This window comes from Salvelinus fontinalis, chromosome 33 (genome assembly GCF_029448725.1).
Source record: "Salvelinus fontinalis isolate EN_2023a chromosome 33, ASM2944872v1, whole genome shotgun sequence".
Taxonomy (NCBI): domain Eukaryota; kingdom Metazoa; phylum Chordata; class Actinopteri; order Salmoniformes; family Salmonidae; genus Salvelinus; species Salvelinus fontinalis.
In genome coordinates this window covers 16,182,538-16,208,981 of record NC_074697.1, presented here as the reverse complement: position 1 = coordinate 16,208,981, position 26,444 = coordinate 16,182,538, and the positions used below count along the sequence as shown (strand labels likewise).

Here is a 26,444-nt window from a genome sequence, read left to right as displayed (position 1 = left end):
ACCTGACTTACACAGGCTATGACCTTATTTACAGATGACTTACACTGGCTATGACCTGACTTACACAGGCTATGACCTGACTTACAGATGACTTACACTGGCTATGATCTGACTTACACAGGCTATGACCTGACTTACACAGGCTGTGAACTGACTTACTTACACAGGCTATGACCTGACTTACACTGTCTATGACCTGACTTACACAGGCTATGACCTGACTTACACATGACTTACACACACTATGACCTGACTTACACATGACTTACACACGCTATGACCTGACTTACAAAGGTTATGACCTGACTTACAGATGACTTACACAGACTATGACCTGACTTACACATGACTTACACAGGCTATGACCTGACTTACACTGGCTATGATCTGACTTACCCTGGCTATGACCTGACTTACACGGGCTATAACCCGACTAACAGAATACCGTTATCTGTCTGAACTTACCGGTCCCCTTCAGCCATTCCTTGAGGGTTTCAGTGACGTCGAAAGACAGCCAGCGGTCACCCCACTTGTTGGTGACGAAGCGTGATCCCAGGTATCGTCTACTGTCGCCCAGCCCCTTGTAGAGCTCCAGGCGCTGCTCGCTGCCAGATTGGATGTTTGGGTTTTTGATGAGCAGGCGGAGCTCAGCGCTGGAGAGTAGATGGTAGTCCCCAATGCTGGACCTCATCTCATTCAGGTTAAACAGCATCTGGTACTTGGTGACATTCTTATCTGGGAGAGCAGAGAGACAAGGGGAGAGCAGGGGAGAGCAGAGAGGGCAGGGGAGAGCAGAGAGAGCAGGGGAGAGCAGAGAGAGCAGGGGAGAGCAGAGAGAGCAGGGGAGAGCAGAGAGAGCAGGGGAGAGCAGAGAGAGCAGGGGAGAGCAGAGAGAGCAGGGGAGAGCAGAGAGAGCAGGGGAGAGCAGAGTGAGCAGGGGAGAGCAGAGAGAGCAGGGGAGAGCAGAGTGAGCAGGGGAGAGAGAAGTGGATGAGACAACAGTGTTCTCTTGTTATTTATCAATGTATTGTAGCCGCGTAGCATCAATATACTGTAGCCACGTAGCATCAATGTACTGTAGCATCAATGTACTGTAGCATCAATGTACTGTAGCATCAATGTACTGTAGCATCAATGTACTGTAGCCGCGTAGCATCAATGTACTGTAGCATCAATGTACTGTAGCCGCGTAGCATCAATGTACTGTAGCCGCGTAGCATCAATGTACTGTAGCCTCGTAGCATCAATGTACTGTAGCATCAATGTACTGTAGCATCAATGTACTGTAGCATCAATGTACTGTAGCCGCGTAGCATCAATGTACTGTAGCCGCGTAGCATCAATGTACTGTAGCCGCGTAGCATCAATGTACTGTAGCATCAATGTACTGTAGCCGCGTAGCATCAATGTACTGTAGCATCAATGTACTGTAGCATCAATGTACTGTAGCCGCGTAGCATCAATGTACTGTAGCCGCGTAGCATCAGTGTACTGTAGCATCAATGTACTGTAGCCGCGTAGCATCAATGTACTGTAGCATCAATGTACTGTAGCATCAATGTACTGTAGCCGCGTAGCATCAATGTACTGTAGCCGCGTAGCATCAATGTACTGTAGCCGCGTAGCATCAATGTACTGTAGCATCAATGTACTGTAGCCGCGTAGCATCAATGTTCTGTGGCATCAATGTACTGTAGCATCAATGTACTGTAGCCGCGTAGCATCAATGTATTGTAGCCGCGTAGCATCAATGTACTGTAGCATCAATGTACTGTAGCCGCGTAGCATCAATGTACTGTAGCCGCGTAGCATCAATGTACTGTAGCCGCGTAGCATCAATGTACTGTAGCATCAATGTACTGTAGCATCAATGTACTGTAGCCGCGTAGCATCAATGTACTGTAGCATCAATGTACTGTAGCCGCGTAGCATCAATGTACTGTAGCCGCGTAGCATCAATGTACTGTAGCATCAATGTACTGTTGCCGCGTAGCATCAATGTTCTGTGGCATCAATGTACTGTAGCATCAATGTACTGTAGCCGCGTAGCATCAATGTACTGTAGCCGCGTAGCATCAATGTACTGTAGCATCAATGTACTGTAGCCGCGTAGCATCAATGTACTGTGGCATCAATGTACTGTAGCCGCGTAGCATCAATGTACTGTAGCATCAATGTACTGTAGCCGCGTAGCATCAATGTACTGTAGCATCAATGTACTGTAGCATCAATGTACTGTAGCCGCGTAGCATCAATGTACTGTAGCCGCGTAGCATCAATGTACTGTAGCATCAATGTACTGTAGCCGCGTAGCATCAATGTACTGTGGCATCAATGTACTGTAGCCGCGTAGCATCAATGTACTGTAGCATCAATGTACTGTAGCCGCGTAGCATCAATGTACTGTAGCATCAATGTACTGTAGCATCAATGTACTGTAGCCGCGTAGCATCAATGTACTGTAGCCGCGTAGCATCAATGTACTGTAGCATCAATGTACTGTTGCCGCGTAGCATCAATGTTCTGTGGCATCAATGTACTGTAGCATCAATGTACTGTAGCCGCGTAGCATCAATGTACTGTAGCCGCGTAGCATCAATGTACTGTAGCATCAATGTACTGTAGCCGCGTAGCATCAATGTACTGTGGCATCAATGTACTGTAGCCGCGTAGCATTAATGTACTGTAGCATCAATGTACTGTAGCCGCGTAGCATCAATGTACTGTAGCATCAATGTACTGTAGCATCAATGTACTGTAACCGCGTAGCATCAATGTACTGTAGCCGCGTAGCATCAATGTACTGTAGCATCAATGTACTGTAGCCGCGTAGCATCAATGTACTGTGGCATCAATGTACTGTAGCCGCGTAGCATCAATGTACTGTAGCATCAATGTACTGTAGCCGCGTAGCATCAATGTACTGTAGCATCAATGTACTGTAGCATCAATGTACTGTAGCCGCGTAGCATCAATGTACTGTAGCCGCGTAGCATCAATGTACTGTAGCCGCGTAGCATCAATGTACTGTAGCATCAATGTACTGTAGCCGCGTAGCATCAATGTTCTGTGGCATCAATGTACTGTAGCATCAATGTACTGTAGCCGCGTAGCATCAATGTACTGTAGCCGCGTAGCATCAATGTACTGTAGCATCAATGTACTGTAGCCGCGTAGCATCAATGTACTGTAGCCGCGTAGCATCAATGTACTGTAGCCGCGTAGCATCAATGTACTGTAGCATCAATGTACTGTAGCATCAATGTACTGTAGCCGCGTAGCATCAATGTACTGTAGCATCAATGTACTGTAGCCGCGTAGCATCAATGTACTGTAGCCGCGTAGCATCAATGTACTGTAGCATCAATGTACTGTTGCCGCGTAGCATCAATGTTCTGTGGCATCAATGTACTGTAGCATCAATGTACTGTAGCCGCGTAGCATCAATGTACTGTAGCCGCGTAGCATCAATGTACTGTAGCATCAATGTACTGTAGCCGCGTAGCATCAATGTACTGTAGCCGCGTAGCATCAATGTACTGTAGCCGCGTAGCATCAATGTACTGTGGCATCAATGTACTGTAGCCGCGTAGCATCAATGTACTGTAGCATCAATGTACTGTAGCCGCGTAGCATCAATGTACTGTATCATCAATGTACTGTAGCCGCGTAGCATCAATGTACTGTATCATCAATGTACTGTAGCCGCGTAGCATCAATGTACTGTAGCATCAATGTACTGTAGCATCAATGTACTGTAGCCACGTAGCATCAATGTACTGTAGCCGCGTAGCATCAATGTACTGTAGCATCAATGTACTGTAGCATCAATGTACTGTAGCATCAATGTACTGTAGCCGCGTAGCATCAATGTACTGTAGCCGCGTAGCATCAATGTACTGTAGCATCAATGTACTGTAGCCGCGTAGCATCAATGTACTGTAGCATCAATGTACTGTAGCCGCGTAGCATCAATGTACTGTAGCATCAATGTACTGTAGCCGCGTAGCATCAATGTACTGTAGCCGCGTAGCATCAATGTACTGTAGCATCAATGTACTGTAGCATCAATGTACTGTAGCATCAATGTACTGTAGCATCAATGTACTGTAGCCGCGTAGCATCAATGAACTGTAGCATCAATGTACTGTAGCATCAATGTACTGTAGCATCAATGTACTGTAGCATCAATGTACTGTAGCCGCGTAGCATCAATGTACTGTAGCCACGTAGCATCAATGTACTGTAGCCGCGTAGCATCAATGTACTGTAGCATCAATGTACTGTAGCATCAATGTACTGTAGCCGCGTAGCATCAATGTGATTAGTTGCAAAAAAAGTAATCAACAGACGGACTTCTTTTGAATCAACAATAGTGTTTCAACCATTTGGTGTTTACCTCAGCTCTGGGAATGCTATATGTCCTTCAGCTCTACAGTATACAATTAACTGTACAGCTGCCTGTCTAACAAGGAGCCAGCCATTCCACCTGTACTCATTTACTGTTGGGCTTGCCTTATAAGAAACCACTCTGTGTGTATCATATCTAGTCTATATGTGGTTCATGGCAGAGTAGAGCAGAACCATTCCTCCTGGTTTGTAGAGCGGAGCAGAGACAAGCCACTGATGCCTCTGAACACCATCCATTTACCAGGCATTTTATTTAGACAGATATAAGTCAGACAGAGACAGGCCAGATAATGGAGGGAAAAGATATATAGTACAGAGAGAGGGGGAAGGGAAGGTTGGATGAGGGCGAAGGAGGTGGAGAGGGGATGTAGGAGGCAGGGACAGGAAGAGAGCTGTCACATGTTACATAGAGCGAGAGTGGGTGTGAAAAAGTGAAGTGAAAAGTGATCCGTAGTAGACATGCGCATAGATACGGTGTGGAAACCTACAAGGGGGAGGCAGAGGGGATAGGTAGAGGAGAGAGACAGAGGGGAGAGACAGAGGGAGGAGGTAGAGGAGGGAGGTAGAGGGGAGAGGTAGAGGAGAGAGACAGAGGGAGGAGGTAGAGGAGGGAGGTAGAGGGGAGAGGTAGAGGAGAGAGACAGAGGGAGGAGGTAGAGGAGGGAGGTAGAGGGGAGAGGTAGAGGAGAGAGACAGAGGGAGGAGGTAGAGGAGGGAGGTAAGAGGGGAGAGGTAGAGGAGAGAGACAGAGGGAGGAGGTAGAGGAGGGAGGTAGAGGGGAGAGGTAGAGGAGAGAGACAGAGGGAGGAGGTAGAGGAGGGAGGTAAGAGGGGAGAGGTAGAGGAGAGAGACAGAGGGAGGAGGTAGAGGAGGGAGGTAAGAGGGGAGAGGTAGAGGAGAGAGACAGAGGGAGGAGGTAGAGGAGGGAGGTAAGAGGGGAGAGGTAGAGGAGAGAGACAGAGGGAGGAGGTAGAGGAGGGAGGTAAGAGGGGAGAGGTATAGGAGAGAGACAGAGGGGAGAGACAGAGGGAGGAGGTAGAGGAGAGAGACAGAGGGGAGAGACAGAGGGAGGAGGTAGAGGAGGGAGGTAGAGCGGGGAGGAGCTGTCTGCGTGCTGTCAGACCCACCCTGGCTCTGGCCCAGGCACAAACCTCTGTTTTGCCTCAGCCTGTTACAGCTCAATACCTGCCCCAACCCTGCTACAGCTCAATACCTGCCTTAACCCTGCTACAGCTCAATACTAGTCCTAACCTTGCTACATCAGCCGATTACAGCTCAATACCTGCCCTAACCCTGCTACAGCTCAATACCTGCCCTAACCCTGTTACATCTCAATACCAGCCCTAACCCTGCTACAGCTCAATACAGCCCTAACCCTGCTACAGCAGCCGATTACAGCTCAATACCTGCCCTAACCCTGTTACATCTTAATACCTGCCCTAACCCTGCTACAGCAGCCGATTACAGCTCAATACCTGCCCTAACCCTGCTACAGCTCAATACCTGCCCTAACCCTGTTACATCTCAATACCTGCCCTAACCCTGTTACAGCTCAATACCAGCCCTAACCCTGCTACATCTCAATACCTGCCCTAACCCTGTTACATCTCAATACCAGCCCTAACCCTGCTACATCACCCTGTTACAGCTCAATACCAGCCCTAACCCTGCTACATCTCAATACCAGCCCTAACCCTGCTACAGCTCAATACCTGCCCTAACCCTGCTACATCTCAATACCAGCCCTAACCCTGCTACATCTTAATACCAGCACTAACCCTGCTACAGCTCAATACCAGCCCTAACCCTGCTACAGCTCAATACCTGCCCTAACCCTGCTACAGCTCAATACCAGCCCTAACCCTGCTACAGCTCAATACCTGCCCTAACCCTGCTACAGCTCAATACCTGCACTAACCCGGTTACATCTCAATACCAGCCCTAACCCTGTTACAGCTCAATACCAGCCCTAACCCTGCTACAGCTCAATACCTGCCCTAACCCTGCTACAGCTCAATACCAGCCCTAACCCTGCTACAGCTCAATACCTGCCCTAACCCTGTTACATCTCAATACCTGCCCTAAACCTGCTACATCTCAATACCGGCCCTAACCCTGCTACATCAGCCTGTTACAGCTCAATACCTGCCCTAACCCTGCTACATCTCAATACCTGCCCTAACCCTGCTACAGCTCAATACCAGCCCTAACCCTGCTACAGCTCAATACTAGCCCTAACCCTACTACAGCTCAATACCAGTCCTAACCCTGCTACATCTCAATACCAGCCCTAACCCTGCTACTGCTCAATACCAGCCCTAACCCTGCTACTGCTCAATACCAGCCCTAACCATGCTACAGCTCAATACCAGCCCTAACCCTGCTATAGCTCAATACCTGCCCTAAACCTGTTACAGCTAAATACCTGCCCTAACCCTGCTATAGCTCAATACTAGCCCTAACCCTGCTATAGCTCAATACTAGCCCTAACCCTGCTATTGCTCAATTCCAGCCCTAACCCTGCTATAGCTCAATACCAGCCCTAACCCTGCTACAGCTCAATACTAGCCCTAACCCTGCTACAGCTCAATACTAGCCCTAACCCTGCTATTGCTCAATATTAGCCCTAACCCTGCTATAGCTCAATATTAGCTCTATAACCCTGCTACAGCTCAATATTAGCCCTAACCCTGCTATAGCAGCCTGTTGGAGCTCAATACTAGCCCTAACCCTGCTACAGCTCAATACTAGCCTTAACCCTGCTATAGCTCAATACTAGCCTTAACCCTGCTATAGCTCAATATTAGCCCTAACCCTGCTATAGCTCAATATTAGCCCTAACCCTGCTACAGCTCAATACTAGCCCTAACCCTGCTATAGCTCAATACTAGCCCTAACCCTGCTATAGCTCAATATTAGCTCTAACCCTGCTATAGCAGCCTGTTGGAGCTCAATACCAGCCCTAACCCTGCTACAGCTCAATATTAGCCCTTACCCTGCTATAGCTCAATATTAGCCCTAACCCTGCTACAGCTCAATACTAGCCCTAACCCTGCTATAGATCAATATTATCCCTAACCCTGCTACAGCTCAATATTAGCCCTAACCCTGCTATAGCTCAATATTAGCCCTAACGCTGCTATAGCTCAATATTAGCCCTAACCCTGCTACAGCTCAATATTAGCCATAACCCTGCTACAGCAGCCGGTTACAGCTCAATACTAGCCCTAGCCCTGCTACAGCTCAATATTAGCCCTAACCCTGCTATAGCTCAATATTAGCTCTAACCCTGCTAAAGCTCATTACTAGCCCTAACCCTGCTATAGATCAATATTATCCCTAACCCTGCTACAGCTCAATATTAGCCCTAACCCTGCTATAGCTCAATATTAGCCATAACGCTGCTATAGCTCAATATTAGCCCTAACCCTGCTACAGCTCAATATTAGCCATAACCCTGCTACAGCAGCCGGTTACAGCTCAATACTAGCCCCAACCCTGCTACAGCTCAATACTAGCCCTAGCCCTGCTACAGCTCAATATTAGCCCTAACCCTGCTATAGCTCAATATTAGCCCTAACCCTGCTATAGCTCAATATTAGCCCTAACCCTGCTACAGCTCATTATTAGCCCTAACCCTGCTATAGCTCAATATTAGCCCTAACCCTGCTACAGCTCAATACTAGCCCTAACCCTGCTATAGCTCAATACTAGCCCTAACCCTGCTATAGCTCAATATTAGCTCTAACCCTGCTATAGCAGCCTGTTGGAGCTCAATACTAGCCCTAACCCTGCTACAGCTCAATATTAGCCCTAACCCTGCTATAGCTCAATATTAGCCCTAACCCTGCTACCGCTCAATACTAGCCCTAACCCTGCTATAGATCAATATTATCCCTAACCCTGCTACAGCTCAATATTAGCCCTAACCCTGCTATAGCTCAATATTAGCCCTAACGCTGCTATAGCTCAATATTAGCCCTAACCCTGCTACAGCTCAATATTAGCCATAACCCTGCTACAGCAGCCGGTTACAGCTCAATACTAGCCCTAACCCTGCTACAGCTCAATATTAGCCCTAACCCTGCTATAGCTCAATATTAGCCCTAACCCTGCTATAGCTCAATATTAGCCCTAACCCTGCTATAGCTCAATATTAGCCCTAACCCTGCTACAGCTCAATATTAGCCCTAACCCTGCTATTGTTCAATATTATCAATATTAGCCCTAACCCTGCTATAGCTCAATACTAGCCCTAACCCTGCTACAGCTCAATACCAGCCCTAACCCTGTTACAGCTCAATACCAGCCCTAACCCTGCTATAGCTCAATACCAGCCCTAACCCTGCTATAGCTCAATACTAGCCCTAACCCTGTTACAGCTCAATACCAGCCCTAACCCTGCTATAGCTCAATACCAGCCCTAACCCTGCTATAGCTCAATACTAGCCCTAACCCTGTTACAGCTCAATACCAGCCCTAACCCTGCTATAGCTCAATACCAGTGTTACGTTCCCCAGTTTCTGTGTTGTGATTTGTAGTTGAGTGTGTTTGTTTCAGGAGATAGCTGAGTTCTGAGTTCTCCCCAACCAGCTGATTGGTCGACTCAATGGCTAATTGATGATTGGAGAGCTGACCCCAGCCCCTCGTCAGGATACAGCTGTTTCTAATCACCATTGCCACCTGAATCTAGAAAAGCCAGTGTTCTGTTCAGAAGAGAGATGATTAGAAGAAAGAGGATTAGAGAGAGAGAGATTGAATGTTTTGGAGAGATCATTAGAGAGAGGATAGGCAGGGAGAGATCATTGAAGGCTGAGGAATGCAGAGAGTTTGATTGAAAGAGAGATATTTGCTAAGAGAGGAGGCTGATGGCTTTGGAGTAATTTACTGTGTTCGTTGTCGCTGGGAGTAGTTGGTATATTCTGTGTGAGTTTGTTGCTCAGTCAGACAGAGCCTCATTGATGTCCTGTGTTTCTGAGTGTTTGTGAAATTGTTAATAATCAATCTGTTTCATTTGTTCCCAGGGGGGAAGGAGAAGGCCCTTTGGGAGTGCTTAGGCAAGAGGCCCGCGGGCATACATATACCCGTAGTATATTCAATGTCTAGGCACACTAGGTAAGACCTGGACGGCCCACCCCCTTTATTTTGGTTAGGGCACCAGGTGGTGCTAAGTTAGGTAAGTTAAGTGGGTAGGCAGGTTAAATAGGAGAGGGGGAACTTTGATATTTAATTTCTTTGCTTTGGTTCCGTCCAGCCCCTTTTCCCCATATTACCGTGTAGGAAATAAATCCTAGTAAACGGTAAATTCTGCCTTTGTCGTCCTTTCTCCCACCTACAGTTCATACCTCTTTTGCTTCACGGGGAGTTGAGTTGCAGCAGGGTGTTGCGTTCCCTCTTCACAGAGGCGTGCGTAACAACCAGCCCTAACCCTGCTATAGCAGCCTGTTACAGCTCAATACCAGCCCTAACCCTGCTACAGCTCAATACCAGCCCTAACCCTGCTACAGCTCAATACCAGCCCTAACCCTGCTACAGCAGCCTGTTATAGCTCAATACCAACCCTAACCCTGCTACAGCTCAATACCAGCCCTAACCCTGCTACAGCAGCCTGTTACAGCTCAATACCAGCCCTAACCCTGCTACAGCAGCCTGTTACAGCTCAATACCAGCCCTAACCCTGCTACAGCAGCCTGTTACAGCTCAATACCAGCCCTAACCCTGCTATAGCTCAATACCAGCCCTAAACCTGCTACAGCTCAATACCAGCCTTAACCCTGCTACAGCAGCCTGTTACAGCTCAATATTAGCCCTAACCCTACTACAGCTCAATACCAGCCCTAACCCTGCTACAGCTCAATACCAGCCCTAACCCTGCTACAGCAGCCTGTTATAGCTCAATACCAGCCCTAACCCTGCTATAGCTCAATACCAGCCCTAACCCTGCTACAGCAGCCTGTTACAGCTCAATACCAGCCCTAACCCTGCTACAGCAGCCTGTTATAGCTCAATACCAGCCCTAACCCTGCTACAGCAGCCTGCTATAGCTCAATACCAGCCCTAACCCTGCTATAGCAGCCTGTTACAGCTCAATACCAGCCCTAACCCTGCTACAGCAGCCTGTTACAGCTCAATACCAGCCCTAACCCTGCTACAGCAGCCTGCTACAGCTCAATACCAGCCCTAACCCTACTACAGCTCAATACCAGCCCTAACCCTGCTACAGCAGCCTGTTACAGCTCAATACCAGCCCTAACCCTGCTACAGCTCAATACCAGCCCTAACCCTGCTACAGCTCAATACCAGCCCTAAACCTGCTATAGCTCAATACCAGCCCTAACCCTGCTATAGCTCAATACCAGCCCTAACCCTGCTATAGCTCAATACCAGCCCTAACCCTGCTATAGCTCAATACCAGCCCTAACCCTGCTATAGCTCAATACCAGCCCTAACCCTGCTATAGCTCAATACCAGCCCTAACCCTGCTACAGCTCAATACCAGCCCTAACCCTGTTACAGCTCAATACCAGCCCTAACCCTGCTACAGCTCAATACCAGCCCTAACCCTGCTATAGCTCAATACCAGCCCTAACCCTGCTATAGCTCAATACCAGCCCTAACCCTGCTATAGCTCAATACCAGCCCTAACCCTGCTACATCTCAATACCTGCCCTAACCCTGCTACAGCTCAATACCAGCCCTAACCCTGCTACAGCTCAATACCTGCCCTAACCCTGTTACATCTCAATACCTGCCCTAACCCTGCTACATCTTAATACCGGCCCTAACCCTGCTACATCAGCCTGTTACAGCTCAATACCTGCCCTAACCCTGCTACATCTCAATACCTGCCCTAACCCTGCTACAGCTCAATACCAGCCCTAACCCTGTTACATCTCAATACCAGCCCTAACCCTGCTATAGCTCAATACCAGCCCTAACCCTGCTATAGCTCAATACCAGCCCTAACCCTGCTATAGCTCAATACCAGCCCTAACCCTGCTATAGCTCAATACCAGCCCTAACCCTGCTACATCTCAATACCAGCCCTAACCCTGCTACAGCTCAATACCAGCCCTAACCCTGCTACAGCTCAATACCAGCCCTAACCCTGCTACATCTCAATACCAGCCCTAACCCTGCTACAGCTCAATACCAGCCCTAACCCTGCTACAGCTCAATACCTGCCCTAACCCTGCTACAGCTCAATACCAGCCCTAACCCTGCTACAGCTCAATACCTGCCCTAACCCTGCTACAGCTCAATACCAGCCCTAACCCTGCTACATCTTAATACCAGCACTAACCCTGCTACAGCTCAATACCAGCCCTAACCCTGCTACAGCTCAATACCAGCCCTAACCCTGCTATAGCTCAATACCAGCCCTAACCCTGCTATAGCTCAATATTAGCCCTAACCCTGCTATAGCTCAATACCAGCCCTAACCCTGCTACATCTCAATACCAGCCCTAATCCTGCTACAGCTCAAAACCGGCCCTAACCCTGCTACAGCAGCCTGTTATAGCTCAATACCAGCCCTAACCCTGCTATAGCAGCCTGTTATAGCTCAATACCAGCCCTAACCCTGTTATAGCTCAATACCAGCCCTAACCCTGCTATAGCTCAATACCAGCCCTAACCCTGTTATAGCAGCCTGTTATAGCTCAATACCAGCCCTAACCCTGTTATAGCTCAATACCAGCCCTAACCCTGCTATAGCTCAATACCAGCCCTAACCCTGCTATAGCAGCCTGTTATAGCTCAATACCAGCCCTAACCCTGCTATAGCTCAATACCAGCCCTAACCCTGCTATAGCTCAATACCAGCCCTAACTACAGCAGCCTGTTACAGCTCAATATTAGCTCTGCTGCTGAGCTCCAGTAAACCCACTTGGATAGCACCTGGAGACAGAACCAGACAGTACCAGGGAGACAGAACCAGACAGTACCAGGGAGACAGAACCAGACAGTACCAGGGAGACAGAACCAGACAGAACCAGGGAGACAGAACCAGACAGTACCAGGGAGACAGAACCAGACAGAACCAGGGAGACAGAACCAGACAGTACCAGGAAGAACCAGCACTTCACTATACATCACTGTTATTTACCATCAGTATGTACACTAGCTAGTGAGAACTAGCCAACGTGCAGTGACTTCACCCGCCCTGAGATCTGACGATCACTAAGAGTCACAAGCCAGCCTCCTGCTTCGTCGGTTGACTTAATGACAAAATGTTGTGAACGAGAGATCGCGTGTCCTCCACTCGCGGCTGGTTTGCCTTACGCATCCATAATATAGTAGAGGCCAGTATAGGGCACTAGGAAACACAGTATTTGCAGTGAATAAAGCCACTTCCCCTTTTCAAGACCTTGTCAGTTATACGGCTGTAATATTGTACTTTCCCATTGATATTTTTGCTTTCCGCTTAACACCCACTTAACATACACGTCAGTGGCAGACGCGTGATGGACACTGCTATATTGGATCCCCGAGTTGCGCAGAGGTCTAAAGCACTGCATCTCAGTGCTTGAGGCGTCACCACAAACACCCTGATTCGAACCCAGGCTGTATCCTCAACCGGCCGTGATTGGGAGTCCCATTAGAGCAGCGCACAATTGGCCCAGCGTCGTCCGGGTTTGGCCGGTGTAGGCCGTCATTGTAAATAAGAATTTGTTCTTAACTGACTTGCCTAGTTAAATATCTATATTTATATATATATATATATATATAATATAGCATCTCTATAGAAACTGTATAGATGACCACAACAACCTAATCGTTATCTAGCCTGTAGCTAGCTTGGAGCACCGGGCTAGCTGTGTGCAGACCAATCCCCGTTCAATAGGTCCTGCATGTTAGTGTAAATGCGAACCCTGCGTGGTGTTCTATTCCAGGAGATGAGTGGAAGCTCAGCTGTGAGAAGTAAGGCTGCAGAGGGTGTTGCAAAAAATTTGCATCAACACACAAAAAATGTAAAATAATAGTAATATCAATTTTTTTTTAAATTTAGAAATTAAAATATTATTTTTTTTCTGACAAAAGTAGTGCAGATATATCCGTCTGCAGCGTGGGTAAAAAAAATGCCCCCGCCCCGGCCCAAACTACTTCCATCGGCTATGAGTGTACAGAGTATGTAATGAGTGTGTAAAGAATGAGTAATGAGTGTGTATGGAGTATGTAATGAATGTTTAATGAGTTTGTAATGAGTTTGTAATGAGTGTGTAATGAGTGTGTAATGAGTGTGTAATGCGTGTGTAATGAGTGTGTAAGGAGTGTATAAGGAGTGTGTAAGGAGTGTGTAATGAGTGTGTAATGCGTGTGTAATGAGTGTGTAATGAGTGTGTAATGAGTGTGTAATGAGTGTATAAGGAGTGAGTAATGAATGTGTAAGGAGTGTGTAATGAATACTACCAGACTAGGTGTGGGGACAGGAGCGTGGAGCCCTGTATGGCATGCTAGGTTAGAGTGGAACCCCATCCCCCTTGTGTGTTAGGCTGCGTGCTAACCCTGGGTGTGGAGGGATTTGTGTGTTTAATCAAGGCCTCCTGTCTAACCCAGGTAAGCCAGGGACAGCTGTTGTGACAGGCAGAGAGATAGACAGCTCTGTAATTACACTGGGAGGAACCAGATTCCTGCAGGATGGCTATATATCTGCTGCTCCTACCTCCTCCACACTGAAATACATACAATGCCTTCGGAAAGTTTTCAGACATGTTGACTAGTTCCACATTTTGTTACGTTACAGCCATATTCTAAAAGGGGTAATTTAAAAAAAATAATGAATCTCATTGATCTACACACAATACCCCATAATGACAAACAAAAAAAGTTTTCTATTTTTTTTAATTTTGCAAAAAATACGACATTTACATAAGTATTCAGACCATTTACTCAGTACTTTGTTGAAGCACCTTTGGCAGCGATTACAGCATGGAGTCTTCTTGGGTATGGCGCTACAAGCTTGGCACGCCTGTATTTGGGGAGTTTCTCCCGTTCTTCTCTGCAGATCCTCTCAAGCTCTGTCAGGTTGGATGGGGAGCGTCGCTGCACAGCTATTTTCAGGTCTCTCCAGAGATGTTTGATCGGGTTCAAGTCCAGGCTCTGGCAGGGCCACTCAAGGACATTCAGAGACTTGTCCCGAAGCCACTCCTGCATTGTCTTGGCTGTGTGCTTAGGGTTGTTGTCCTGTTGGAAGGTGAACCTTCGCCCCCAGTCTGAGGTCCTGAGCGCTCTGGAGCAGGTTTTCATCAAGGATCTCTCTGTACTTTGCTCTGTTCATCTTTCCCTCGATCCTGACTAGTCTCCCAGTTCCTGCTGCTGAAAAACATCCCCACAGTATGATGCTGCCACCCCCATTCCTGGTCACCTCCCTGACCAAGGCTCTTCTCCCCCGATTGCTCAGTTTGGCCGGGCGACCAGCGCTAGGAAGAGTCTTGGTGGTTCCTAACTTCTTCCATTTTCAGAATGATGGAGGTCACTGTGTTCTTGGGGACCTTCAATGCTGCAGATGTTTTTTGGTACCCTTCCCCAGATCTGTGCCTTAACGCATCTCAAGGATAATCAATGGAAATAGGATGCACCTGAGTTAAATTTCGAGTCTCTTATCAATGGGTCTGAATACTTATGTAAATAAGATATTTTTGCTTTTATTTGTAATAAATGAGCAAAAATGTCTAAAAATCTGTTTTCGCTTTGTCATTATGGGGTATTGTGATGTCATTATGGGGTATTGTGATGTCATTATGGGGTATTGTGATTTCATTATGGGGTATTGTGTGTAGATTGATGACATTTTTGTATTTAATCCATTTTGGAATAAGGCTGTAATATAACAAAATTTGGAAAAAGTCAAGGAATCTGAATACTTTCAGAATGCACTGTACATGCAGAACAGACATACATACACACAGAACAGACAGACAGAGCAGACAGACAGAACAGACACACAGACACACAGACATACAGACACACAGACATACAGAACAGACATACAGAACAGACACACAGACACACAGACATACAGACACACAGACATACAGAACAGACACACAGAACAGACAGACAGAGCAGACATACAGAACAGACAGACAGAGCAGACATACAGAACAGACAGACAGAGCAGACATACAGAACAAACACACAGACACACAGACATACAGAACAGACACACAGAACAGACAGACAGAACAGATACACAGAACAGACACACAGACATACAGAACAGACACACATAACAGACATGCAGCACCGACAGAACAGACACACAGAACAGATACACAGACATACAGAACAGACACACAGAACAGACACACAGACATACAGAACATACATACAGAACAGACACACATCACAGACAGAACAGACACACAGACATACAGAACAGACACACACAACAGACATACAGAACATACATACAGAACAGACACACACAACAGACATACAGAACATACATACAGAACAGACACACATCACAGACAGAACAGACATACAGACATACATAACATACATGCAGCACAGACAGAACAGACAGAACAGGCATAAAGACATACAAAATTGACAAAAAAAAGACATACTCAACAAACTGGATGTAGTCTATCACAGTGCCATCCGTTTTGTCACCAAAGCCCCATATACCACCCACCACTGCGACCTGTATGCTCTCGTCGGCTGGTCCTCGCTACATATTCGTCGCCAGACACACTGGCTCCAGGTCATCTATAAGTCTTTGCGAGGTAAAGCTCCGCCTTATCTCAGCTCACTGGTCACCATAACAACACCCACCCGTAGCACACGCTCCAGCAGGTATATCTCACTGGTCATCCCCAAAGCGAACACCTACTTTGGCCGCCTTTCCTTCCAGTTCTCTGCTGCCAATGACTGGAACAAATTGCAAAAATCGCTGAAGCTGGAAACTTACATTCCCCTCACTAACTTTAAGCATCAGCTATCTGAGCAGCTAACCGATCGCTGCATCTGTACATATCCTATCTGTAAATAGCCCATCCAACTACCTACCTCATCCCGATATTATTTTTATTTACTTTTCTGCTCTTTTGCACACCAGTATCTCTCCTTGCACGTCATCATCTGCTCATCCATCACTCCAGTGTTAATCTGCTAAATTGTAATTACTTCGCTACTATGGCCTATTTATTACCTTACCTCCTCACGCCATTTGCACACGCTGTATGTAGACTTTTTCTATTGTGTTATTGACTGTGCGTTTGTTTATTCCATGTGTAACTCTGTGTTGTTGTTTGTGTCGCACTGCTTTGCCTTATCTTGGCCAGGTCGCAGTTGTAAATGAGAACTTGTTCTCAACTGGCCTACCTGGTTAAATAAAGGTGTTCTCAACTAGCCTACCTGGTTAAATAAAGGTGTTCTCAACTGGCCTACCTGGTTAAATAAAGGTGTTCTCAACTGGCCTATCTGGTTAAATAAAGGTGTTCTCAACTGGCCTACCTGGTTAAATAAAGGTGTTCTCAACTGGCCTACCTGGTTAAATAAAGGTGTTCTCAACTAGCCTACCTGGTTAAATAAAGGTGAAATAAAAAATGTCAATATAAAGAACAGACATACAGAACAGATACAGACATCACTTTCTGGATTGAGCTTATCTCAAAATAGATGTGTATTTGTATTTATTATGGATCCCCATTAGTTCCTGCCAAGGCAGCAGCTATTCTTCCTGGGGTTTATTATGGATCCCCATTAGTTCCTGCCAAGGCAGCAGCTACTTTTCCTGGGGTTTATTATGGATCCCCATTAGTTCCTGCCAAGGCAGCAGCTATTCTTCCTGGGGTTTATTATGGATCCCCATTAGTTCCTGCCAAGGCAGCAGCTACTCTTCCTGGGGTTTATTATGGATCCCCATTAGTTTTTGCCAAGGCAGCAGCTACTCTTCCTGGGGTTTATTATGGATCCCCATTAGTTCCTGCCAAGGCAGCAGCTATTCTTCCTGGGGTTTATTATGGATCCCCATTAGTTCCTGCCAAGGCAGCAGCTACTCTTCCTGGGGTTTATTATGGATCCCCATTAGTTCCTGCCAAGGCAGCAGCTACTCTTCCTGGGGTTTATTATGGATCCCCATTAGTTCCTGCCAAGGCAGCAGCTATTCTTCCTGGGGTTTATTATGGATCCCCATTAGTTCCTGCCAAGGCAGCAGCTACTCTTCCTGGGGTTTATTATGGATCCCCATTAGTTCCTGCCAAGGCAGCAGCTACTCTTCCTGGGGTTTATTATGGATCCCCATTAGTTCCTGCCAAGGCAGCAGCTACTCTTCCTGGGGTTTATTATGGATCCCCATTACTTCATGCCAAGGCAGCAGCTACTCTTCCTGGGGTTTATTATGGATCCCCATTGCTTCATGCCAAAGCAGCAGCTACTCTTCCTGGGGTTTATTATGGATCCCCATTAGTTCCTGCCAAGGCAGCAGCTACTCTTCCTGGGGTTTATTATGGATCCCCATTGCTTCATGCCAAAGCAGCAGCTACTCTTCCTGGGGTTTATTATGGATCCCCATTACTTCATGCCAAAGCAGCAGCTACTCTTCCTGGGGTTTATTATGGATCCCCATTACTTCATGCCAAAGCAGCAGCTACTCTTCCTGGGGTTTATTATGGATCCCCATTACTTCATGCCAAAGCAGCAGCTACTCTTCCTGGGGTCCAGCAAAATGAAGGCTTTTAAAAAAAACATTACAATACATTCACAGATTTCACAACACACTGTTTGCCCTCAGGTCCCTACTTCACCACTACCACATATCTACAGTACTTAATCCATGTCTATGTGTGTGTATAGTGCGTATGTTATCGTGTGTGTGTGTGTGTGTGTGTGTGTGTGTGTGTGTGTGTGTGTGTGTGTGTGTGTGTGTGTGTGTGTGTATGCATGTCTCTGCCTATGTTTGTGTTGCTTCACAGTCCACACTGTTCCATAAGGTGTATGTTTACCTGTTATTTAAATCTGATTCTACTGCTTGCATCAGTTACCTGATGTGGAATAGAGTTCCATGTAGTCATGGCTCTATGTAGTACTGTGCGCCTCCCATAGTCTGTTCTGGACTTGGGGACTGTGAAGAGACCTCTTGTGGCATGTCTTGTGGGGTATGAATGGGTGTCTGTGCTGTGTGCCAGTAGTTTAGACAGACAGCTCGGTGCATTCAACATGTCAATACCTCTCATAAATACAAGCAGTGAGGAAGTCAATATCTTCTCCACTTTCAGCCAGGAGAGATTGACAATATTAGCTCTCTGTATACATCCGAGGGCCAGCCGTGCTACCCTGTTCTGAGCCAATTGCAATTTTCCTAAGTCCTTTTTTGTGGCACCTGACCACACGACTGAACAGTAGTCAAGGTGAGACAAAACTAGGGCCTCTAGGACCTGCCTTGTTGATAGTGCTGTTAAGAAGGTAGAGCAGCGCTTTATTATGGACAGACTTCTCCCCATCTTAGCTACTGTTGTATCAATATGTTTTGACCATGACAGTTTACAATCCAGGGTTACTCCAAGCAGTTTAGTCACCTCAACTTGCTCAATTTCCACATAATTTATTAGAAGATTTAGTTGAGGTTTAGGGTTTAGTGAATGATTTGTCCCAAATACAATGCTTTAAGTTTTATAAATATTTAGGACTAACTTATTCCTTCCCACCCTCTATGAAACTAACTGCAGCTCTTTGTTAAGTGTTGCAGTCATTTCAGTCGCTGTGGTAGCTGACGTGTATAGTGTTGAGTCATCCTCATACATTGACACTCTGGCTTTACTCAAAGTCAGTGGCATGTCATTAGTATTGATTGAAAAAGCAAGGGGCCTAAACAGCTGCCCTGGGGAACTCCTGAGTCTACCTCGATTATGTTTGAGAGGCTTCCATTAAAGAACACCCTCTGTGTTCTGTTAGACAAGTAACTCCTTATCCACACGTGTGCTACTGTTTGCAGACGACTTTTCACACATCTGAGATGAATCAAGGATTGTGTTCCTCAATGAAAAGTTGTGAAATTCACCAAGTCTTTAACTAACCAAGTTATTAAGTAACCAAATTATTAAGTAACCAAGTCATTTAGCCTTCGATCTACTATGTACAATGACTGAGGGGCTGGTGGAAATACATCTCAACCAACCACCAGTAAGTAAAAACACTCCTGACCCACTGAGGTCTGGAACCCTAACCTCTCTGAGTGAAGCTGGGCCAGTACAGCACAGAACGAGCCCTTCTTTTGATATAAGCATTTTTGATTGGTTGGACCGGACTCATGACACAGGAATATAAATGTAGGAAGCAGAATGTAAATGCAAAAGAGTGACTTCTGTATCGAGTCATTTTTATTTGGAGCTCAAATGGAAAGTACATAATGTTCCAGAATGATAACAGAAGTTATGATGCGCTGGCTTCCCTATAGCCATCAGGGTTACAAGGCTTCCCTGTAGGCATCAGCTGGCTTCCCTATAGCCATCAGGGTTACAAGGCTTCCCTGTAGGCATCAGCTGGCTTCCCTATAGGCATCAGGGTTACAAGGCTTCCCTATAGCCATCAGGGTTACAAGGCTTCCCTGTAGGCATCAGCTGGCTTCCCTATAGGCATCAGGGTTACAAGGCTTCCCTGTAGGCATTAGCTGGCTTCCCTATAGGCATCAGGGTTACAAGGCTTCCCTGTAGGCATCAGCTGGCTTCCCTATAGGCATCAGGGTTACAAGGCTTCCCTGTAGGCATCAGGGTTGCAAGGCTTCCCTGTAGGCATCAGCTGGCTTCCCTATAGCCATCAGGGTTACAAGGCTTCCCTGTAGGCATCAGCTGGCTTCCCTATAGCCATCAGGGTTACAAGGCTTCCCTGTAGGCATCAGCTGGCTTCCCTATAGGCAACAGGGTTACAAGGCTTCCCTGTAGGCATTAGCTGGCTTCCCTATAGGCATCAGGGTTACAAGGCTTCCCTGTAGGCATCAGCTGGCTTCCCTATAGGCAACAGGGTTACAAGGCTTCCCTGTAGGCATCAGCTGGCTTCCCTATAGGCAACAGGGTTACAAGGCTTCCCTGTAGGCATTAGCTGGCTTCCCTATAGGCATCAGGGTTACAAGGCTTCCCTGTAGTCATCAGCTGGCTTCCCTATAGCCATCAGGGTTACAAGGCTTCCCTGTAGTCATCAGCTGGCTTCCCTGTAGGCATCAGGGTTACAAGGCTTCCCTGTAGGCATCAGCTGGCTTCCCTATAGGCATCAGGGTTACAAGGCTTCCCTGTAGGCATCAGGGTTACAAGGCTTCCCTGTAGGCATCAGCTGGCTTCCCTATAGGCATCAGGGTTACAAGGCTTCCCTGTAGGCAACAGCTGGCTTCCCTATAGGCATCAGGGTTACAAGGCTTCCCTGTAGGCATCAGCTGGCTTCCCTATAGGCATCAGGGTTACAAGGCTTCCCTGTAAGCATCAGGTGGCTTCCCTATAGGCATCAGGGTTACAAGGCTTCCCTAAAGGCATCAGGGTTACAAGGCTACTCTTTAGCCATCAGGTGGCTTCTCTATAGCCATCATGGTTACAAGGCTTCTCTATATCCATCATGGTTACAAGGCTTCCCTATAGCCATCATGGATACAAGGCTTCCCTATAGCCATCAGGGTTACAAGGCTTCTCCATAGCCATCATGGTTACAAGGCTTCCCTATAGCCATCATTGTTACAAGGCTTCCCTATAGCCATCATGGTTACAAGGCTTTCCTATAGCCATCAGGGTTACAAAGCTTCCCTATAGCCATCAGGATTACAAGGCTTCCCTATAGCCATCAGGTGGCTTCCCAATAGCCATTAGGGTTACACGGCTTCCCTATAGCCATCATGGTTACAAGGCTTCCCTATAGCCATCAGGGTTACAAGGCTTCACTATAGCCATCATGTGGATTCCCTATAGCCATCAGGGTTACACGGTTTCCCTATAGCCATCATGGTTACATGGCTTCCCTATAGCCATCAGTGTTACAAGGCTTCCTTATAGCCATCACGTGGATTCCCTATAGCCATCAGGGTTACAAGGCTTCCCTATAGCCATCAGGATTACAAGGTTTCCCTATAGCCATCAGGGTTACAAGGCTTCCCTATAGCCATCATGGTTACAAGGCTTCCCTATAGCCATCAGGGTTACAAGACTTCCCTATAGGCATCAGGGTTACAAGGCTTCCCTATAGCCATCATGTGGCTTCCCTATAGCCATCAGGGTTACAAGGCTTCCATATAGCCATCAGGGTTACAAGGCTTCCCTATAGCCATCATGGTTACAAGGCTTCCCTATAGCCATCAGGGTTACAAGGCTTCCCTATAGCCATCAGGGTTACAAGGCTTCCCTATAGCCATCAGGGTTACAAGGCCTCCCTATAGCCATCAGGGTTACAAGGCTTCCCGATAGCCATCATGGTTACAAGGCTTCCCTATAGCCATCAGGGTTACATGGCTTCCTTATAGCCACCAGGGTTAAAATGCTTCCCTATAGCCATCAGGGTTACAAAGCTTCCCTATAGCCATCAGGGTTACAAGGCTTCCCTATAGCCATCATGTGGCTTCCCTATAGCCATCAGGGTTACAAGGCTTCCCTATAGCCATCAGGGTTACAAGGCTTCCCTATAGCCATCAGGGTTACAAGGCTTCCCCATAGCCATCATGGTTACAAGGCTTCCCTATAGCCATCAGGGTTACAAAGCTTCCCTATAGCCATCAGGGTTACAAGGCTTCCCTATAGCCATCCTGGTTACACGGCTTCCCTATAGCCATCAGGGTTACAAGGCTTCCCTATAGCCATCAGGGTTACAAGGCTTCCCTATAGCCATCAGGGTTACAAGGCTTCCCTATAGCCATCGGTGTTACAAGGCTTCCCTATAGCCATCGGGGTTACAAGGCCTCCCTATAGCCATCATGGTTACAAGGCTTCCCTATAGCCATCATGTGGCTTCCCTATAGCCATCATGTGGCTTCCCTATAGCCATCATGGTTACAAGGCTTCCCTATAGCCATTATGGTTACAAGGCTTCCCTATAGCCATCATGTGGCTTCCCTATAGCCATCATGGTTACAAGGCTTCCCCATAGCCATCATGGTTACAAGGCTTCCCTATAGCCATCATGGTTACAAGGCTTCCCTATAGCCATCAGGGTTACAAGGCTTCCCTATAGCCATCAGGGTTACAAGGCTTCCCTATAGCCATCATGGTTACAAGGCTTCCCTATAGCCATCAGGGTTACAAGGCTTCCCTATAGCCATCAGGGTTACAAGGCTTCCCTATAGCCATCATGTGGCTTCCCTATAGCCATCATGTGGCTTCCCTATAGCCATCATGGTTACAAGGCTTCCCTATAGCCATTATGGTTACAAGGCTTCCCTATAGCCATCATGTGGCTTCCCTATAGCCATCATGGTTACAAGGCTTCCCCATAGCCATCATGGTTACAAGGCTTCCCTATAGCCATCATGGTTACAAGGCTTCCCTATAGCCATCATGGTTACAAGGCTTCCCTATAGCCATCAGGGTTACAAGGCTTCCCTATAGCCATCAGGGTTACAAGGCTTCCCTATAGCCATCATGATTACAAGGCTTCCCTATAGCCATCAGGGTTACAAGGCTTCCCTATAGCCATCAGGGTTACAAGGCTTCCCTATAGCCATCATGTGGCTTCCCTATAGCCGTCATGTGGCTTCCCTTTAACTATCATGGTTACAAGGCTTCCCTATAGCCATCATGGTTACAAGGCTTCCCTATAGCCATCATGTGGCTTCCCTATAGCCATCATGGTTACAAGGCTTCCCCATAGCCATCATGGTTACAAGGCTTCCCTATAGCCATCATGTGGCTTCCTTATAGCCATCATGGTTACAAGGCTTCCCTATAGCCATCATGGTTACAAGGCTTCCCTATAGCCATCAGGGTTACAAGGCTTCCCTATAGCCATCAAGGTTACAAGGCTTCCCTATAGCCATCATGGTTACAAGGCTTCCCTATAGCCATCAGGGTTACAAGGCTTCCCTATAGCCATCAGGGTTACAAGGCTTCCCTATAGCCATCAGGGTTACAAGGCTTCCCTATAGCCATCAGGGTTACAAGGCTTCTCTATAGTCATCAGGGTTACAAGGCTTCTCTATAGTCATCAGGGTTACAAGGCTTCCCTATAGCCACCATTTGGCTTTAGCTGATGATGATGATGAAGATGAAAAGTGATTGTGTCATTCAATTCCTCCCTTATGTTATCTAGCTCTTATCTTAATGAATGAGTCAGTCTGATCCTTGTGATCTTTTGACGAGATGCTGTAGATCTTACCAGCGTGCAACAAACTAATAGTCGTACTGTCCTCAATCTCCTCAATGATTATCTAACAATTCCTTCTCTCTCGGCGCTCACACACACACACACACACACACACACACACACACACACACACACACACACACACACACACACACACACACACACACACACACACACACACACACACACACACACACACACACACACACACACACACACACACACACACACTGGAGGTCGACAAGGTCGTTGGGTTGTCCAGTAAACATCTCAGAGTGGGATCCGGATGTTCGGTTGCGTTCTGCAGAGCAAAGGTACTGTAGGAGGAAACCAAGATTCCCTTTGGGGCACCGAGTCTAACGGATCTGAGTCATTGACAAACCATCTCCCAGAGCAGCCTAGCTTCCCTATCGCCTTCCTTCCTGTTCCTGCCAAGCTGCCCTTGTCCCAAACACACTGATAATAACACGAGGGGGAGAGAGGGAGGGAGAGAGTGAATAAGTGACAGAGCGGTGAAGGGAGAACCCAACACTCACATTACAGGAAACCCCCTACCCCGAGGGAGAGAGAGAGAGAGAGAGAGAGAGAGAGAGAGGGAAAAGAGAGAACAGAGAGATTGAGCAGAAAGAGTGAGAGAGCACTTCATTTCTTCTCTCCATCCTCCTCTTCTACCCCCATTAGTGATACTCTGTTATTTGGTGTTCATCTCAGCAGAACAACATTCCCCGTCTTCTCTAGTGTATCTTCTTCCTGTTGGTCTATGTCCACTGCTCAACACAGGACATCTACTGTATCTAACCCTAACCCTGTCTTTAGAGACAGGACATCTATCTAACCCTAACCCTAACCCTGTCTTTAGAGACAGGACATTTATCTAACCCTAACCCTAACTCTGTCTTTAGAGACAGGACATTTATCTAACCCTAACTCTGTCTTTAGAGACAGGACATTTATCTAACCCTAACCCTAACTCTGTCTTTAGAGACAGGACATCTATCTAACCCTAACACTAACCCTGTCTTTAGAGACAGGACATTTATCTAACCCTAACTCTGTCTTTAGAGACAGGACATCTATCTAACCCTAACTCTGTCTTTAGAGACAGGACATCTATCTAACCCTAACTCTGTCTTTAGAGACAGGACATCTATCTAACCCTAACACTAACTCTGTCTTTAGAGACAGGACATTTATCTAACCCTAACTCTGTCTTTAGAGACAGGACATTTATCTAACCCTAACTCTGTCTTTGGAAGTAGTTGATAAAAGGACGAGATCAGGTGAAAAATAAAAGATGGCTGAGCAGAGAAGTGGAGAAGAAGAAGAGAAGAGGAGAGGAAGAGAAGAGAAGCGGAGAGGAAGAGGAGAAGAAGAGGGAGGAGGGGAGAAGAAGGGGGAGAAGAAGAGGAGAAGAAGAGGGAGGAGGAGAGGAGAAGAAGAGGAGAAGAAGAAGAAGGGGGAGAAGAAGAGAAGAGAAGAGGAGAGGAGAAGAAGAGGAGAAGAAGAAGAAGAGAAGAGGAGGAGAGGAGAAGAGGAGAAGAAGAAGAAGAAGGGGGAGAAGAAGAGAAGAGAAGAGGAGGAGAGGAGAAGAAGAGAGGAGAAGAAGAGGAGAAGAGGAGAAGAAGAAGAAGGGGGAGAAGAAGAGAAGAGAAGAGGAGGAGAGGAGAAGAAGAGAGGAGGAGAAGAGGAGAAGAGGAGAAGAAGAAGAAGGGGGAGAAGAAGAGAAGAGAAGAGGAGGAGAGGAGAAGAAGAGAGGAGAAGAAGAGGAGAAGAGGAGAAGGGGGAGAAGAAGAGAAGAGGAGAGGAGAAGAGGAGAGGAGGGAGGAGGGTAAAATGACACTAGACGAACAACACAAGAAGAAACACGTAACCCAACAGAACACGGAGAGGAGGTCTGATTTCACAACCAGCACCAACCAGAACGTGTTGAGTCAAATCATGATGCCAGGAACACTACCGAAATACAACAGGTAAAATAGCAGGAGAGAAGACATCGTAACAGACGCAACAGAACGTTCTCAAGGTTAATTACGCTGCTGATCTGTGCAGATGTTTGTTAAACGGAACAGAAGGGAAACACATGTTGTATCATTCACTCTTCTACACATGATCAGGGAATGTATTGGTAGAAGGGTTCAATAGCAATCAATCCCAGTGGTAGTGAATGGAATCTGTTTTGAATTACAGGTTGAGTTGAGGCATATGTTGATAATATGTTAATACATTAAACCATGACCGGCTCCTCTTTGTCAAAGAACCAGTCTGCCTCCCTTGAGTGTGTGCACATGGATGTGTGTATATGGATGTGTGTGTGTTTAAATGTACTGCATGACTGTGTGTGTGTGTGTGTGTGTGTGTGTGTGTGTGTGTGTGTGTGTGTGTGTGTGTGTGTGTGTCTGTGTCTGTGTGTGTGTGTGTGTGTGTGTGTGTGTGTGTGTGTGTGTGTGTGTGTGTGTGTGTGTGTCTGTGTGTCTGTGTGTCTGTGTGTGCGTGCGTGTGTCTGTGTCTGTGTGTGTGTGTGTGTGTGTGTGTGTGAGTGTGTGTGTGTGTGTGTGTGTATAATATAATATATAATTTATATTCACTGCATTCAGGAAGTATTCAGACCCCTTGACTTTTTTCCACATTTTGTTACTAGACAGCCTTGTTCTAGAATTGATTATATTGTTTTTTTCCCACATCAAAAGCAAAAACAGGTTTTTAGAAATTTTAGAAATTTCATATTTACATAAGTATTCAGACTCTTTACTCAGTACTTT

At 46.7% G+C, this 26,444-nt stretch overlaps 1 protein-coding gene across 1 annotated transcript in view; it reads right to left on the bottom strand.

Moving 5' to 3' along the window:
* Positions 1–282: 282 nt before the first annotated feature.
* LOC129831762 (transforming growth factor beta-1 proprotein-like) overlaps positions 283–26,444 on the bottom strand; it is a 29,710-nt gene continuing 3,548 nt past the window's right edge. Inside the window, exon 2 of the mRNA XM_055895187.1 lies at positions 283–735. Coding sequence (XP_055751162.1) covers positions 434–735 — 302 coding nt within the window. The 3' untranslated portion in view covers positions 283–433. The remainder of the gene's footprint in view (positions 736–26,444) is intronic.